We start from the raw sequence: 18,837 nt of genomic DNA, 5'->3' as shown, positions 1-18,837 counted from the left end.
GATCAATATTACACTTGGATCTACTAACTAATTTTTTAAAGCCAGCAGAGAGCTGACAAGTTTAATCAATAAGAATTTTTTTCTTTTTATTACAAAAATCGCTATACATTCCACCTGTACTTCATTAATGCTTATTGAATGATTAGTATCTCATGAGGTACAGTCACAGCTGTTTCTCCTTGCTTTAGGTCTGGCTAGCTTTTGTGGTGCAGTTTTCCGAAAATACCCGATTGAACTTGCTGGCCTACTTCAGTATGTAGCCAACCAACTGAAAGCTGGAAAAAGGCAAGTCTTGCACAACTGATCTTTATAAGCTGTATTTTTATGAGGTATTATTTGAGCGTTTACTGATACGTGGGCACTTGATGTAGCAGTTACTTTGATAGTGGTGAAACTTCATAATACCAGAAAGGTCAAGAAATTTAAATAGCAGAAAGAATAATATCCGCTTTAGTAAGTTGTCTTTTGAAGTACTGATTTTTCATCTGTAACTTAGTTTAGTACAGCTATCTTAACAAGTAACCAGATAGGGAAAAAACCCCTGCCGGTCTATAATATTGTCATAGAAACTATTGTACATTATTTAAAAAATAAGTATCCGTGATATAAAAGGGTGTGAATTACAGTTTTAGTTTTTTCTTTCTCATAGTCACTTCTCTGCAGGGATGGCTCTTTTAACATTTTAATACTGTTTCAAATATTTTGTCCAATTTATTTAATGGGAGTTGAATTGCTTCTTGATACATCCAGAATTAATCATAACTCAAAAATTTTTTTAAAACAAGGTTTGCCATTTGAATCTTCCTTTTGTCTTTCCATCATCATCACTTAGTATTATTATTTCATTCATTTAATTTTAATATGTTATTTTTATCACATAGGTGAGTATCAACCTTTTACTATAATGAATGCCCATATGCTTACTGAAAGCTTACTAGTGGAGATAACTCCGCATGTTATTTTGGGGTATTTATGTTGAGAAATGTAGTTTTTTCCCCCTCCCTATAATGTAGACACTCACTCTTATGTGCTCCCCTGTCCCAAATTTGTTTTGTAATCTGATGATGGTACAATCACATTGAGCTACAGAGGAAGGGTAAGTAATGTTTCTTGTATTTCCCCAGAATTAAGACTTTTGAGTATTTTGGGAAACAAAAAATCAAATCATTTAGTAATTGGGATCATAAGAATAAAATGGATTTAGCCCTATGACCAGTTTCATAGGACTTCAGTATTCAAGTAATTGAATTGGAGTATATGTTACGGTTGCATAGTTCCTAGAGAGAAAACATACTTACGGTCGGAAAAGCATAAACAAAAATAAATACAAAACCCCACCAAAATATAAATATGAACAATGTGAATTATTTAAATGTGAAACTTAGTTTTGGATGGCATGGATCAACACATTATAAGTAGGTCACAAATTTCAGAAGCTACTGGAAAACATTGCTGATTTGAATGATCCATGGTACAATTTACTTCTGTTGAGGAAAAGTCATTGCATATAGAGAATTCAGGGCAGGAAGTAAAGCCTAGTCTCTGGATGGGATAATCATTGGGGTGTTTTGTATATTCTCTTTTAAGTATAAAATGTTTTCCATGTTTCATCTCTCCAGACTAATTTTGCCAGTAAATTTCTAAAGCCATGTACTATTCTAGAAATTTTTAATAAAATTGAAACTATTCCATGTTCAACTGTACAGATACAGTATGTAGTATGTAAACAAAAGGGAGCAATAAAATTCTATTAATTTGTTGATACTTAAAAGCTAATAGCACCACACTTATTTTCAAAAACAATGAAATTGTTGTGAAGAGGTTCTGAAATACAGCTGTTGAATGCCTGCGTTGCTTTTAAATGCTAACTTTTTATTTGCAATAAAGAAATCCTTATGCACTCGGCATACTAGTTTCTTCAAAAAAAGAATTAAGATGTTATTTGTTTCAATGTCCATCATAATGTTGCTTTGTACTGTGTATTGAATGTCTGAGCTTCCACTTCTTAAACAAATTTTCTTGGGTTTACTCCACTTTTCTGTTTTCTGTGCAGCTTTGATCTGCTTATTTTAAAAGAGGTAGTACAGAAAATGGCAGGGATAGAAATTACAGAAGAAATGACAATGGAACAATTGGAAGCCATGACTGGTGGAGAGCAACTGAAAGCTGAGGTGTGTTCATGTTAAATTTAATAATAGCTATTGCTTATTAATGGTGGTTCTAAAGACTCTGATTCATGAAATCTTGGCAGCATAGCTGGGGAGGGTGTTACCGCTTTCATCAGCAAGCTTCCCACTCCACTGCACTTACAAGCCTTGCAGACAGGCAGCCAAGACAGTCTATATATGAGCCTTAATTGTTGGGCTTCACAACATCTCTCGTCAACAAAAGCAGCCTTCGTTATCCAGTGTTATATGACAGACCTGTGGATTATAGCAGCCAGTGAGCTTGCATGTTGTACAAGTCCTGCTCTGGGGGTAGCAGCTCCCTGCTGAGTGGAGTAACATCTTAAACCATTTTAACTGTTAAAACTGTTGCATCCTTGGCATCAAAGACCTAGCTGAGTCTGACCTAGACTGAACTGTCTAGGGAGTTGAATAGCTGTATTTGGAACTAAAATCTAAAATTCCTGTACTGAACAGAGAAGAGACCTAGGTCTAAAATGCAGTGTCATGATGGCTGAGCTGAAATGTCACTTTTTGGTTACTCTGTAAAAGACTAATTAATAGCATGCAAGACCAGTTTCTGATCCTTACATACATTGCAGTACAGGAACCAAAGAGGTTTATTGATGAACAGGAAACTGTCTTGACATTAATTCATCAGTATTTTTGCAGTCAGAAGCACACATGGTTTCCATTTGTAATACACGGTTTCCAAATTTGGGTAACATTTTCTGTGTTATGCAGGGTGGATACTTTGGCCAAATCAGGAATACAAAAAAATCTTCTCAGAGATTGAAAGATGCATTATTGGACCATGATCTTGCCCTTCCACTGTGCCTGCTTATGGCTCAACAGAGAAATGGTGTGATCTTTCAAGAGGGAGGGGAAAAACATCTGAAGCTGGTGGGAAAACTGTACGATCAGGCAAGTAAAAACACTTGAATTTATAAGAACCCCTCCTTTCCTCTGGTAACTTCCAGTGTATCAGCACAATATATAAGAATTCAGCACAATAAATATGAATATATAAGAATTTTCAAAATAAGTTGCAATTATTAAAATATATGGGTGTAGTCAATGTGTATTATATTGACAAGTAACTTTTGAGTGAAAGATTAAAATATCCACTATCATGAAAAGTTATTTCTTAAGTCAGCAATGATGTTTTTCTGATCTTACTTTGTTAAGAGGAACTCTCTTCTTTAAAAAAACAAGCAATAGAAACTAGTTTCATTTAACTCTGATAGAACAGAATGCTCTTACAGTTCTGCCGGCTTTTACAGGGTGTTTTTTTTGGAGTGGGGGGGGAAGCACTTCTGATAGGGTTGAGTCAGCATTGAATGACAGAATTATGTTGCATGGAAGATGTAGTGTCTTCCGCCATGAGAAAATTCTTGCTGTACTATGTGGTGTTAACATTTTAAAAACAAACAAAAAAAAGAAAGCTTTCAAGCTCTTCCTAACTTCACTTTTGAATGAAATCATACTGTTTGCTGACTTTTTTTATTTTTTACATGTAGTGCCATGACACCCTGGTACAATTTGGTGGGTTTTTAGCATCCAATCTAAGCACAGAGGATTACATTAAGCGAGTGCCTTCTATTGACGTTCTCTGTAATGAGTTTCACACACCTCACGATGCTGCATTTTTCCTCTCAAGACCCATGTATGCACACCATATTTCAGTAAGTAGAACTCTTCTATGTGCCTGCTGTTAATGCTGCTACACTGCATGTTATCAATATATGTGTTAGGTTCCTGCAAAGTTTTAGCTAAATAAAACTTGCAGAAGCGTTATGAGTAGAGGTAGAAAGAGAAGCTGTGGGCTGGAACAGGTTATCTTTTATCTTCATAGAAAATATGGTTCGTGCGTCAGCTTTCACACAACTGACAGAAGTTGTGACTAATGAAGTCATCTCTTCTGATGATTTGGGTGATCAGTAGGAGTTCTCTCCTTCCCTGTTCCCCCAAATGTGTAAGTTCTGCAGTTGTTTTAGATGGATTTTTGCTGTGGAGGAAAATGTTGCAGCTGCCAGAAGGTATGGTATCTCAGGAAGTGTCAGAATCAATTTTTCCCTGCATCTGAAATGTTAAGAGCAATTTTTACTCGATGTAGTATAGCATGTTACTATAACAGGTAGCAGCATCAGTGAATACGTATAAATTAATCCAATATGTATGTATACTAAAAGTTCTGGAAGATGTTCTTCAGCACTTTATGTGCATAAATGATACTTCACGTGTGCAAGTGTTTGTTATGTAGTAGGGTTTTGGAGGAAATTTAAGTTATATTGTAGAAGTTAAATTATATTGTTTGTGTACAAAGATTACAAATTTTTCATTTTATTTATCCACAGTCAAAGTATGATGAACTAAAGAAAGCTGAGAAGGGGAATAAACAGCAGCACAAAGTTCACAAATACATTACATCATGTGAGCTGGTGATGGCTCCTGTTCATGATGCTGTGATTTCTCTGCACCTTCCCAAGGTTTGGGATGACATCAGTCCTCAGTTTTATGCTACATTCTGGTCTTTGACAATGTATGACCTTGCCGTCCCACATAGTAGCTATGACAGAGAAGTCAATAAACTCAAAGTCCAGATGAAAGCCATAGATGACAATCAAGAAATGGTATGTTTATATAATTCTACAGTCCAGTTTAAACTTTCTAACCTTTAAAGACTTTTTCATAAAGCTGTATATTAAGGTTATTTGTATCTGGGAGGTTTTTTCACCTGTTTCATATTTTCAGATTTGTCACATTCATGTAATTTTGACTGACTCTTCCTTATAATTCCCCTATTAAAAGTACCAGTGACTTCACTAAATCTGTTTCAGATAGCAGTCTGACACTTGCATCTGTGGTGTAGCTGTTCACTTTTGTCTTAATTCTAGTCAACCAGTGTTCATAAAATCAGTTGATTACTAGAGCAGAATATTTAGTGAAATAAAATGCTTTTCAAGTATTCTTTAGCATTATGAGGAATTTAATTGTTCTATGTATAGCAAGTGTTAGCATAATATTGAGTTGCACTGACATTTTATAGCCTCCAAATAAAAAGAAAAAAGAAAAAGAACGTTGCACAGCTCTTCAGGACAAGCTCCTTGAAGAGGAGAAGAAGCAGTTGGAGCATGTGCAGAGGGTTCTACAGAGACTGAAACTAGAGAAGGATAACTGGCTTCTGGCAAGTAAGTGTGTGTAGGGGAAACACTCTGGATGTTTTTGTAGTTATCACTGTCTCCAGAACTAAAAGTTCAGCCTGCACTAGTACTCTCAATGTTGATTTTAAAATTTGATCTCTTTATATTTTGAGGTTTGTTAGCAAGGTAGACTTTTAATTAGAATGTAGTATGTCTTGGCTGCAAATGCCAAGTACTTGGTTTTCAGGGAGATGTTTTGTTTGTTTCTTGCAATGTCAAGACCTTTTAAATATTACACTAATTTAGAAAATAAGATATTGACTGATTGTTGTAATTGCAAGATGGCTTGCACTTACTGCAGTTAGAATGCTGCGAAGTTAGGATAATTGCTACATTGTAAGAAATGGACATGTGAATTCTCAATGAGTGATTTGAGTTAACTTCCTTTGAGTCCTGTGATTAGGAGCGATATGCCAGTATTGGAGCAGTAACATAAACCCTGTTCCAATGACAACATAAGTATTGTGCCAGCCTGACAGCACCACGAAAGGAAACAGCATGCAAAATGGTTCATGTGGCAGATATGCAGGAGGCAGAACAAACTTTTTTCTCTGACAAATCTTCTGTAATACTTCATGCTGATTGTCAATTCTACTAGTACGGTTAATCTGAAATGTTTTTCTCTGGTCAGTTTTCTTCTCTGGAAGAACTTCCAGTTTGTAACTGGAAGTAGTTGTTCGTCTTCCCAAGGAGCCTAGCATAATCCAGTGGAAAAGCCTTTTATTGTCCAACTCATGTAAGATACAGCCAGCTGGTTTAATGAAGCAACACTGACATTTAAATCAAGAAAGGTTATTCCGTACAAATATTTAATTGTACCGGTACAGACAGCTAATGAGCTACATGAAATTGCTGGTTGAAAAATTGGTACCTGACTGCAGCTTGGTCTAGAGCTGATGGATAAATTTGTCTGCTTAAGGAAGGACCCAAAAGTGTGTAGAAGACAATTTGTGTAGATATGATTTATATATAAACTTGTACTCTTGATAATACGGGCATTTGTCAAGTACAGGGAATAGCTTATTGTTGGCTCTTGATTGCTTAGCCTTCAGCTGCAAGAAGTTTCCCAGCATTGCATCCAGAGACAAAGTTAACTTTTTTGGCAGTTTTCCTGTTAAAAGAAATTATCTGTAATTGTGCTACATGAGGAAATCGAACAGCACATCCACTGAGTAGAATTTTTTATTACTATTTTTAAAATATTAATATTTAGGTTAATTTTGTCAGTAGACTGGTAGTTTGAACAATCAAAAATTGGCAATTCTGATTGGCTGCTTGCTTTTCTTTTACATTTCTGAAGTAAAACACACTCTGGATTGTTCTATGAGCTTATGAGCTGTGATTCTCTTGGCTTGGTTTTTGTGGTTTTGGGGGTTAAGCAGTAAAGGCTTGTTATACTTTGAGGGGTGGATACTAAAATAAAACCATCACAAAATTTTTAGTTAAGTAAAAGCTGACAGTCCTTTCTAGAACAGGTTTTATTCTGTGAGCATCACAGAATCAAAGCAAGTAAATTCTGGATCTTAGACTTGTGCCCTGCAGCCTGTGCAAGAATCCCAGTGCAAAACCACCAGTTACCTTCATGAGGATCCTGAATGTTCTTCCTCTGAAGGCATCCATTTGCAGTCTTCAGTTCTGCGCTTTCATCCTTATGTTTATTTTCTTTCTACCTTTTGTGCTGTACATCCCTTCCAGCTTGTTTTTATGTTCCTTGTTAACTGGACAGGTGCTGCCATGGGACCAGTTTAGGTATGTGTTTGGCTGTTTTGTTGACCAACCACTGGTTGGTCAAATGGAATGGGTAATCGTTGAGCATACAGTGCAGTCCTTTACTCAGTGATGGAATGAAACTTTCACAAATAGTGTGTGTATTGGGATGGTGGTTTACTGAAAACTGTTCCTCTATTTAAATTCCTATAATTGTTTGGTTGATTGGCAAAATGATTGTTGAGGGATTGTATATAGCCAGCATGTTCTTCCATTTCTAAGGATACCAAGCTGAAAGTCAACGCTATCTAGAAAGGAGAGAACAGGTGTTCTAGAGAAATAGCAGATGGTGTTCCTTTTTGCTAATGTGCAGAATTTGAGCGTTTGGAGAGGTTTACCAAAGTTTTTTCTGAACCTGTTTTTTCCCCCATTGTGTAATAGAAGAACTTTCCCACTAAAGATTTGCTGCAACCACCCTCCTACCCTTCCCCCATCCTCAAAGTTAAGCCTATTTTGACTTTTTCTGAGCAGTGCCAAAGATATGTCTGGAATACATGCAGCCTAATGTACAAACTCAAGAATATGGATGTGTGATACTGGACTTCTTGGGAAGAGAGCAGTTGAGTGTTAACCCATTAACTTTTTTCCCTTTTTTTTTTTTCCTCCCAACCTCTGTGTTTTTGAAGAATCTACCAAAAATGAGACTATCACAAAATTTTTGCAGTTATGTATATTTCCTCGATGCATTTTTTCGGCAATCGATGCAGTTTATTGTGCTCACTTTGTAGAACTGGTGCATCAACAGAAAACACCCAACTTCTCCACGCTTCTCTGCTATGACAGAGTAAGTAGCTAGAACTGTGTGTGTTTGCATGTTCATGATGATAACTTAGTATCCTCCCTGCCTCCCAAAAGAGCTAAACAGAATCATTATCTATGTTTAATTCCAGAATCTGTGACAATCAAAAGTTCCCTTTTGTGCTTCATATTCTACAAAGCAAATTTTCCTAGAGCTGTCAAGGTTTATTTTCAAGTTTTTGTTTTCTATTTATCCTAATGAGACAAGAATTTCAGAGCATAGTCCTTAGCAGTCATAGGAGTTGCAACCTTCCTATGGTCTGCTTTTCTATGGCCTTATCTCACTCTCCCATCTTAGCGCTGTGCGACCACTGCTGTAGTACCAACCTTCCTATACTTGCTCCTCACAAGCAGCACCCTTTAGGACCCTTCTGACCCTGACAAATGGTACTACACAGTGGACTAATTTGTATCACTGCTGAGAGAGAGAGATGAGAAGCGGAAGGGGCTCCCATGGTCACATGCGGAGTAGTTGTGATAGCAGTAGCAGCCTGACTTCCTTGGGTCAAACAGGACAGTTGGAGGAGGCAGTTGTTCAGGCTGTTTGCCGTTCGTATAGCCATTCTTTTTATCCTGTGGAGGAAAAAGGTGGAGAATGTAGAAGGAAGAATCTTGCAGCTGACTGTTCCAGGGTATCAGAATCATTGTGGCACTTCCTGCTATAAGAAGTCAGATTATTAAATCAGTGCATCATCTGCACAGTTATAAGAGATTTGACTATGAGCTTTGATTAAAAGGATGTGTATGGGGCTGCATTTTAAAAAATGATGGTGAAAATTGCTTTCATGTGAACATTCAGTTAAGGTTGTCTGGTTTTCTTTGAGCTCGGTCATTAGAAGTAGGCATCTGCTTTGATTTCATGGGCCCAAAGGAGCATTCTTTACTCAACTAGTCCATGTTCTAGGTGAAAAAAGTAGCCAGTTGCATGAGCTCTGTCAGATGGACCTGTGCAAGGCCAGGAAAAAAATCCTTTTGCGTCAGCTTGGCTAGGTGTTTACCTGATCAAATACATTAATAATTTGAAAACAAAAGTTATATGACAATGAAGATTTTAACTATGGAAAGCTGTGTCAGCAGTAGCTATATAGCTATATGCATTGCTTAGGTTCTGGCTAAGTGTGAAGGACCAGCCACTGGGTAGTAAGGTCTTGAAAAGAAACTGAGAATATTTTGAGAGCTCCTTTATATTTAGAGACCAACTTAACAGTGGTTTAGGTGAGAGAAATTTGGAATTCTTGTTGGTTCTTGTTCTTTTTGTAATTCAGTAAAGTCATAATTTTTTGTTACTGCTCTTCACAGGTTTTCTCTGATATTATATATACAGTTGCAAGTTGCACTGAAAATGAAGCTAGTAGATACGGCAGGTTTTTATGCTGTATGCTGGAGACTGTAACTAGATGGCACAGTGACAGAGTCATATATGAAAAGGTATGTGAAGTTATTAAAATGAGTTTGCTCATGAGAATATATAAAGGCCACTTTTGTAATTCAGCCCAATAAAAGTGGATTTAGTGAAATAAATTTAAAAACACTGATCTGAATTTTTCTGGTGGCTTAATCTTAGAATTGAGTTTCTGTAACTTATGTAGTTTTAATATAAGTAATTTTGTATAGTGTCAAAAAATAATATTGGCCAAAAAAATCTTACATTTCTGATTTTCTCATAGTTTGTCTTGCAGATAATTTAGGGAGCATATGGAAACTCCCATAATGCTCCTTGCAAAAGCCACTTAAATTATGAATAATTGTTTCTCTCACAATTCAACATAAATAAGCTTTTTAAAAAAAAGTGGTTAAGTCTTGTAAAGTGTGATTGTGTTTTAGTCTTTAGCAGAATTAGTGAAAAAGTGCTTCAGTTACTGTATAAACTTCTGTGAATCACTGTTTTCATGCTTCCTGAAAAATGTGGGGGTTTTTTTTTTTATGCGCATGTAGGAATGTGGCAACTATCCAGGCTTCCTAACTATATTACGGGCAACTGGATTTGATGGTGGAAATAAAGCTGACCAATTGGATTATGAGAATTTTAGACATGTGGTACACAAATGGCACTATAAATTAACTAAGGTAAATAAAGATGCTGGAAAAACTTAAGGTTTTGGAAGCTTTAAAAAAACCCAACTTCAGTAACTTTCATTTATGTTCTAGGCTTCTGTGCACTGCCTTGAAACAGGCGAATATACACATATCAGAAATATCCTGATTGTGCTGACCAAAATCCTTCCATGGTATCCAAAAGTGCTGAACCTGGGCCAAGCCTTGGAAAGAAGAGTACATAAGATATGTCAGGAAGAGAAAGAGAAGAGACCTGATCTATATGCATTGGCTATGGGGTAACAACACCTTACTTTAAGAAAGTGGTTAAAAGTGGATCATGAAAAGCTTTCAAAGACTTGGAACTGTTACAGTCCTAACATTTGATTCTTACCTTATCACAGAAGATTTCGCTATCCTGCATTTCAGGGCTGGCGGTGTGAATGAAAACTTTCATTTTGTGCTGGATGATCACTAATTTTCTTACAAGACTCTAGTAAAACACTTTAAATAGTAAAGATTACCACTCACAAGAGTGTAGCTTAATTTTAGAGAAATAGTATAGCAGCAAGTAGATGGGAAGGAGAGTAAAATGAAGAAAAGCCAAGGGCTATTGATGGAAGACCACTTAAATTTTGGAAGTTTATGTAATTCTAATATGCTAAACTAAAATGCTTAGTTGTTATTTAGATCTTTGTGATGAATGCAGAATCATGCACGTATGCTTGAGAGGCAATTCAGGTTGCCTTAACAGTTTTAAGTTTCGTAAGTAAGCTGTTTCTTCTGTGTGTTTGGCAGGCGTTTGTTTGTGGTGTGGTGGTGGTGAAGAGGGTGTGGAGGTAGAGCTGCATCTGTGTCTAGTGGTTTGTTTGTTTGTTGTTTTCTTTTTTCCTTTTGAGCTCATCGATAAAGGGGAAAGAAACTGCATATCAGTTGGGAAAAACTGTGAAATAAATAACAGATGAACTGTTAGATTAGATCTTCATTTAAAATTCAACCCATGTTTTGCTTTATGTTTGTGCATGTTTAACAATCTGTGCGACTTGCAGCTATTCTGGGCAGTTGAAAAGTAGGAAGCCTTTCATGATACCTGAAAATGAATTCCACCACAAAGACCCACCTGCCAGGAATGCTGTAGCTGCAACAGTACAAAATGGGCCAGGTGGTGCTGGGATGCCTACATCTCTCACAATAAATACAGTTAGACTGGAAGAAGGCACTACTGAGGAGACTGGTAAACCTATGCTTATTACTTATTTATTTTTAAGTAGAATTCTGACATAACAGACTACTCTCTCAAGACTTGGCTTATTAAAGTGAACACAAAAAAATTGAATGCGAGGCAAAATGGGGTCAGTGGGTGTTCTTTATTTGTAGTTGATTTTGGGAGAGGGTGTTCTGCATTTAATTACTTATTTTAACTGTTAGCTATGCATGATCTTACATGAATATGCTTAGGTACTTGTTTTATTTTAACCAGTAGGATGTATATTAACTTGTTGAAATAAAGCTGTTCTTTCTTTTTAAACAGAGAAACTGAAGGAGAAGTCTCTGGGTGTGGTGAAAGTTATTAATAAAGCTGTCAATGCTACACCAAAGGTGACAACAAGCAATGGAAACAGTGCTTCTAATAGGTGAGAAACACTACTCTGTGACATTCTCTGTTTTCTTCCTTCTAAACCACAGAATTACCCTTGGAACTGACCTGCCTTTTCTTTTTTCATTTCAGATTCCCTATAAATTGTTTCTATTTCTTCACATTTTAATAAATGAGATTATTTCTTGCAAAATATACATCTATAGTGATCTGACACTGTTGTTAAACACATTCCATTTTAGCTAAATAAAGATAAAACAAATGAGAATGTTTGCTTGTTGCTTTTCTGGTAGAGACAGCAAATCTGAAATCTGACAGTGACTGCTCCAGAAGGTCCTATCAAACCATCAGAAGTAAAAGTTCTGTGATAAAACGAGTTGGTTTTGTATGCATCCTAACTGGCCATTTAACTTTTGTTGCAGCAAAATTATTAAAGAGAAAGAGGATAAAGAAAAAAGTGGGAAGGAAAAAGACAAAGAAAAAAAAGACAAGACTCCAGCTGCCACTCCAGAGATGAAGGCACTTGGGAAGGATGGGAAAGATAAACCAAAGGAAGAACGGGCAAACAAAGATGACAAAGCAAGAGAGATCAAGGAGAAAACACCGAAATCTGACAAAGAGAAGGAGAAAGTCAAGAAAGAAGAAAAAGCTTCAAAAGAAGAAAAATCCAAGACAGTTGTTACCATCATTGAGACAAAGTCAACTGCAGAAAAGGAGAGAGAAAAGGAGCCGTCCAGAGAAAGAGATGTAGCAAAGGAAATTAAATCCAAGGAAAATGTTAAAGGAGGAGAAAAGGTGCCAGTAGCTGGGTCCTTGAAGTCACCTGTTCCCCGATCAGAAACATCAGAATCTGAAAGGGGTAAGTTTGCATATTTGATTTCTGCAAACTTTTATAAAGAGGATCAAGATAGCTTAAAATAAACAAAATTTGCATAGTGGTAAAACTTGAATTCTAGCTTAAATTATTTTGGTACTTCAGAAAGCCATATTATTAGATTATCCTCTTTTACATGTATTTAATAATGCTATTGTTCTTTTCTTTCCTCAGAACAAAAACGCCGCAAAGTTGATACACATTCTTCTCCGTCACATTCCTCAACAGTAAAGGTTAGTATAGCCTGAGGAAGGCAGCACCCATGTTAGGCTCACGAGTTTGGGATGCCAATTTCGACTTCCTTCAAGTTTTGTGCCAAGTATACACTGGAACCACTGGAGGTTTTATGTTGCATTAGAAAATGCATTCCTTTTCTTTATTGGCGGACTATCTTTTTTTTCTATAAAAATATTTTTAATTAACAAAAATAATGCTTCAAGGACCTAGCACAAATTTTGTAAATAGTGTTTGGAAATTGCAAGAGAATTTTTACACAGAAGTGCCTCATTGTTTTAAGCAGTCAGTTTTTTTGGAGTGCAATGGTAGCTACAAGCAAATGAGTCTTTGCAGCAGAGTGGAGCATATTTTTCTGCACTTCTATTGAAGAATCTATAGCACTGAAGATTCCTGGATGATACGGGATGTACAATACCTCTGAATTCATCAGGCTTCTTGATGAGCATCATACCGATATGTGCCTTCTAAGGAGGAGTCTTGAAAGGAGTTCCATTTTAAAGTCTCCTTGGTGATCAGTTCTCCTGTAGTTGTGTATATTCAGTGCGCATGCAGCTTCTGTTGTACCTTCCCTTCGAGGTTTGTTTATTTCCAATGGGTTCCCACCATGTTGAGCCCTGCGTTACGATAAAACCAGATGTGGCAACCAAGCCTACTACCCAGCAAAGAGAAACCCCAAGCATTCAAGCGCAGCACAAAACCATGGGCGTAGCCTACTTGAAGACTCAGGGTAGCCATTCCTTGCTCCATATTTATTTTATTTCTAAACCATCTATGTTCATGGAATCTTTGAATTTGCAGTACGTTGAACATTTAAAACTGTAAGTTACTAATACTTCATCAAGAGCACTGTGATGGATTATGTGGGCCTTTAAACTTCACCATCTTACCAACTTTTAGAACAAGCTTTTCTTTTTTTCTGTTTTTTCAAAGAGTACATCTTTTTCTATGTAAGATTTACTTGAAAGATTTAGGCTAATTTTGGAGAACTCAAATAGCTGTTACTAGTTTTGAGGAAGCAGGTGACATTACTCAAAATGATGAAGATTTTCTTGCCTGTTTTTTGTAAATGGCAATGTAAAGTCGTTCTAGAGTGACTTCTACCACATTTAACTGAAAGTGGAGAAGGTAGAGGTTTAAAAACATTTTAAACCTTTCACCTGTGGTTCAGCTGTATTTAGAGTTAAGACTATTTTTTCTTTATATTTTGTCTTGGTGGGAGATTGTTTTTTCACAGTTTTAATGAAGAATTAGATATAAATACATTTTGTAGTTTACTTAATTGGGTCTAGAGAATAGATATGACTGTCTCTTTTTTTTTTTCCCCCTCCTTCTTTCTTTTTAAAGAATATTTCAGTTTCTAGCTTTATTCAGTGTACAGTATTAACATAAGATTTATTCCAGAAGGAGTAGCTGTTCTTTGTTTCAAGGGTACGGCCATGCTTCCCAAAGTTCCTCTGGTTTCTGAAAACTATTCCAGCTTACGTGTCATCTCCATTCATTTTCTACAGGACAACCTCAACGAACTCAAGGACTCTTCAGCAAAGGTTTGAATCTTTTAGACACCACCAAAGTTTACTTTCATGTTTTGTTGCAGAGAGAACGTAATTTTTGGTCTTCTCATAAACCCCGTCAGAAAATTCAAATTCCATTCCTGTAAGTGCTAGGGTAGTAACAGAGGGTTTTTTTCAGTCTGCTATATAGAATACAGGAGAGACAGATAGTTATGTGGGAGCAACATAACAAAAATCCCCTGATTTTACCATTCTGTCAATATTCCTAAGAGATTTTATGGGTCAGTATCTTGTCTGGTCTTCTGAAACTTTTAAATTCATAGAAATGTCCTTATGATTAAGCATTTGACTGAAGAAGTAATAGAAGAGTTAACACAGTTCTTAGAATACTTAGTTCTTTTTTTTGATACCAATTAAAAAACAGTAGTTACTTAAAACCAAAAATATTTGAGACGTCTCCTGGAATATCAGTACTTTCCCCTTATACTGTTCTATCCGTGTTTCAGTGCTATAGTACTATATTTCCGAACATCAGATAACCTCCTAAATTACCATCTTTCTGAGTTTTCTTCCTGTAAATGCACTTCAGATTCAATATCTGATGAGAACATATGCTAAAGAATGCTTTCAAGAGTTCATAGGATCACAGAATCCCAGGTTGGAAAGGCCCTGAAGGACCACCTGGCCCGACCTTCCTTGGCAAAAGCACAGTCTAGACAAGATGGCCCAGCACCTGTCCAGCTGAATCTTAGAAGTGTCCAGTGCTGGGGAATCCACCACTTCCCTGGGGAGATTATTCCAGTGGCTGATTGTTCTCATTGTGAAAATTTTTCCTCTTGTGTCTGGTTGATGTCTTCCTCAGGAGTAACTTGTACCCATTACCCCTCATCTTTTCCATGTGACTCCTTGTAAAAAGGGGAATCTCCACCTGCTCTGTAGCCACCCTTTCAGTACTGGAGCATGGTGATGAGGTCTGCCCTAAGCCTTCTCTTCCCCAGGCTGAACAAACCCAGCTCTCTCAGCCTCTCCTCACAGGGCAGGCTCCCAGTCTCCCTGATTTTTTTTGCAGCCTCACAAGCACTGAGTAGAGCAGGATATGAGTTCAGTGACATTTTGGAATATTGTATTTTAGACAGATTCTGCAGCTGTTCTATTGCTTTTTAAAAATTCAACCACTTGCATAGTAACAGCCACTCTAAACTTGCTAATATATTAGGTTATGTGGCTAATAGGAAATGCATCAAAACTTTTAAAGTTGCTATTAAGATTTTTTGATTGTGATCAGTATAAATAGCACAAATGTTTATCATTTGGAAAATGCTGACCATTTGGACTTTCTGGATAGCTTACGGGTTTGTCTAGGATCTCTTACATTCACTTAATTTAAAAAAGCATAATGGGTTATCACTTCCTAGTCTGTATTTAGACTGCTGTTGACTTGTAGCTCTCCTTGTTTATACAAAGTCTTTAGAACACTTTATATGTTCTAATTCAAAATAGGTCTGATTTTATAATGGACACTTGCTGATGGGTTTTTTTAATTTAATCTTTCCAATACCAACCATACTTGCTTATAGGGAAATTGTATATAGGAAGCATCCTTTGATTCTTACAATTGATTAAATTAGTGTCTATAGATTGAATACCTACACTTTCAAAAAATTATTTCTAAATAATTGTGATATCTTGTGTACTTAATATTTTTTAAATTAGAAAACTATAATATTTGTCTTGAGCTCACATCTATCTGAAGAGTGATATATGGCAGTCTGTATAATCTTGCTTTTCCCTCCCTTACTGTATTAGTCAAGGTTCAACTGGTTAATTGAAACTTCATTCAACTTTTCATTTGTTAAGCTAAATTTTTATTTAAAACTATTTGTTTTACTTATCAACATATTTATGTGGTAATCAAGCAGACAGTGGAGTTATTTGTAATTAAATGATCAACAAACAGCTTTATTTCTCTAGTCACTTGGAAAAGTGAAATTTTAGAATTAGCTGTAATGTGCTTGTACACACTTATCTGGAAGTGTATGGCAGTTGTGTGACTTTTTAATGGATTTATTGTTTGCTAAGTGCTTGGGGGATGGGGGGGTGTCCAGCCCTTTCCTTCCTCTTAATGCTGTTTTCTATTCTTTCCTACTTAATGAACTAATTTGCATTCTTCCGCGCTATTCTAACAGACTTAAGGCAGTTCTTGACAATGTTCCCTATACATGGTGTAAGACAAGTTAAATGCTTGTCTTTCCTGCCATGAACTTGTTTGGGGAAAGGATATTCAGAAGCCTGTAAGATTTATGAGTTCAGCTTCCGCTGGAAGTTAGTACAGGTCTAGTGCTGTTACATGCTTAGAGGCTTTCTTTATTCCTGACAGTGCCCAATTTCTGGGGTCATACCACTGAAATGTTGGTTTGTATTGCAGGTTATAAAATAAATGGTGCCAGACTTGAGTTAGGTTTGTGTTTATTCTTTGGCCTTTGCCCAAGTTACACAAGATACAAGAGTGCCCAAAATTTGATACAGTTTTAGTTAGCAGCATTTCTAGAAGGAAGTTGGTAAAGCCTGACTGAGTAAATCCAGCCTTTTTTTGCAAAGCGGGGTGGAAGAGACGTAGTTTTCTAAAACTCTGCATTGGGATGATAGAAGCGCAGTGGAATCTGCTGTGAACAACCATATGAATTTAAGAACTGGAATAGGAGAAAGAGCTACTTCTTTGCTTTCTCACATGAAAAGTGTCTCTGGGGGACAGTTGAATGGGGCTGTGTAGAAAAAAAAAAAATGCATTTTCAAGTCACTGTTAAAAGTTGACAGCAAAAAAGGGACCAAGGATAAACTTACATGTGGAAAGGCAATGTAAGAGATGGAACAAGAAAATAGGAGTGAAGGAAAAGAACAGAAAGAAAAGTATCTAGTAAAAGGAGTATTAAATGTTCAGCCTCTGTCATAGGAGAGTAACCTAACCTTATCAGTGTGACTTTTAACATAGGACCAGTAACATCAAGTTTTGGTAAGTTAAACGTTTACTGGAACTGGAAGAGGACAGGATTAATTTAATTTAAAGAATAAAATTATTTGAAATTATATTTGGGTTTGATTCAAGTGATTTCTAGTTTGTTGTAAACTAATCTTCCACTTACTACTTTCTTTGTGTCCTTTTAAGTAAAATGTCTTCCTAAAAAGAAATACAGAGAACATTTTAATTAAAAGGTATATTTTTTCACAAATAAAATTGATAGCTTATGGAGCTGGGGAAAAATTAAAGTACACTGGTTTAAACTGTGTGTTGCTGTAACTTAAATATATAAAATACCATGGAAAGGTGTTTTTAATTTAAAATGTGGTCTTTCTGATATTCTATGAAAAATATTTCTTAGAAAGATCTAACTATATAATTGTATTTGAAAAAGACAGAATTAGTTATTGTAATACATCAGTGTTTATATAATACATGTGCTATCTTTTATATATATATATATATACACACACACACATGCAGTAGCATTTAGACTTTGTCAAGTGTTCTACCTGACATTACTGTGACTTTCTATTCTCTTCCCCTCCAACCCCAGTTTATATATAAATTATTCAGCTTGGTGAAATTAGTATGTTACAGAGTTTATGAAAATTGGTTAGAAGAGAGTGGAATAACAACCTGGAACACATTACAGAGCAAAAAAAATATTATCTTCTATGTTTGGTTGCTTTTATCATTTGAAGTTTAAGCTTAAGATGGAGTTTTGTATTACTTCAGATGAGAAAACACCTTATTCAAAGTATTGTGTCAAATACTTCATGGATTAAGATTACTTTTTAACAATTAATTACAACCTGTTTAAGCAGCTGATTCTTTAATTCTAGGCAACATTGCAAGTGTTAAGTCAGTGCAGGAATCTGCATATCCTGTTTCAGTAGTACTGGTGTCTTGATTTCTTTAGATGCATCAGTACTGGTGAACGACATTGTGTGTATTTAATAAGTGTTTCAGTCAAGAGAAAGTGTTCTTGAATTTCCAGTGTTGAGAAAACAAAGTTATAGGTTAGATTATAGATGACAAGTTTGAAAGTGTCTTCAGTCACTTTTTTTTTGCCAGTAAAGTATTAATGTTTCATTTTGCTCTTTGAGCTAGATCTGTTATGTTAGAGTAAGACTTTTTATTTACACATCTAGGAATACTTATTAATATTTGGTGATATTGCCTTAATTTAACAGCACTACATTAACCACACTACTCCAACACTGTCCAAGAGTAAGGAGAGAGAAGTGGACAAGAAAGATTTGGACAAGTCAAGGGAAAGATCCAGAGAGAGAGAGAAGAAAGATGAAAAGGACAGGAAAGATCGAAAAAGGGTTGGTGAAATTTTTATGAACTAGTTTAGAAATTTGGTATATACTTGGAAAGTTTTCTGTTCAAAGTCCTTGCAATAATAATTGGTTGTACAGCCTATTCAAGCAGAAGTGATTTGTATCAGGGTTGTTTTTCTTTTGTTCTGCTACTTTTTCAAAGGTCGGTTTACATTACTGTATCCAAAACCTTTTCCTTTCAAAACCGTTCTCAAGAAACTTCCCAAGATGTAGTAACTCAATTACATTTTACATATTCAAAAATTAGTTCTCCAAAATAACATTATAAGCAGGTGCTACTTCAGGA

At 36.0% G+C, this 18,837-nt stretch overlaps 1 protein-coding gene across 3 annotated transcripts in view; it reads left to right on the top strand.

The window, feature by feature from the left end:
• THOC2 (THO complex subunit 2) overlaps nt 1-18,837 on the top strand; it is a 54,218-nt gene that overhangs the window by 30,256 nt on the left and 5,125 nt on the right. For 2 of the 3 annotated variants that reach the window (XM_074914775.1, XM_074914773.1), the window contains 16 exons: nt 189-285; nt 2,054-2,171; nt 2,910-3,089; nt 3,686-3,850; nt 4,523-4,798; nt 5,215-5,356; nt 7,762-7,919; nt 9,233-9,361; nt 9,869-10,000; nt 10,082-10,266; nt 11,017-11,201; nt 11,499-11,601; nt 11,987-12,423; nt 12,613-12,671; nt 14,184-14,219; nt 18,399-18,536. In XM_074914775.1, the coding sequence (XP_074770876.1) occupies nt 189-285; nt 2,054-2,171; nt 2,910-3,089; nt 3,686-3,850; nt 4,523-4,798; nt 5,215-5,356; nt 7,762-7,919; nt 9,233-9,361; nt 9,869-10,000; nt 10,082-10,266; nt 11,017-11,201; nt 11,499-11,601; nt 11,987-12,423; nt 12,613-12,671; nt 14,184-14,219; nt 18,399-18,536 (2,540 nt within the window). Of the gene's footprint in view, nt 1-188; nt 286-2,053; nt 2,172-2,909; nt 3,090-3,685; nt 3,851-4,522; nt 4,799-5,214; nt 5,357-7,761; nt 7,920-9,232; nt 9,362-9,868; nt 10,001-10,081; nt 10,267-11,016; nt 11,202-11,498; nt 11,602-11,986; nt 12,424-12,612; nt 13,403-14,183; nt 14,220-18,398; nt 18,537-18,837 lie in introns of those variants that run through there. The other variant, XR_012634333.1, reaches the window with a different exon arrangement.

The sequence above is a fragment of the Athene noctua genome, chromosome 11, assembly GCF_965140245.1.
Source record: "Athene noctua chromosome 11, bAthNoc1.hap1.1, whole genome shotgun sequence".
Lineage (NCBI taxonomy): Eukaryota > Metazoa > Chordata > Aves > Strigiformes > Strigidae > Athene > Athene noctua.
This window is presented reverse-complemented; position numbering and strand designations above follow the sequence as displayed.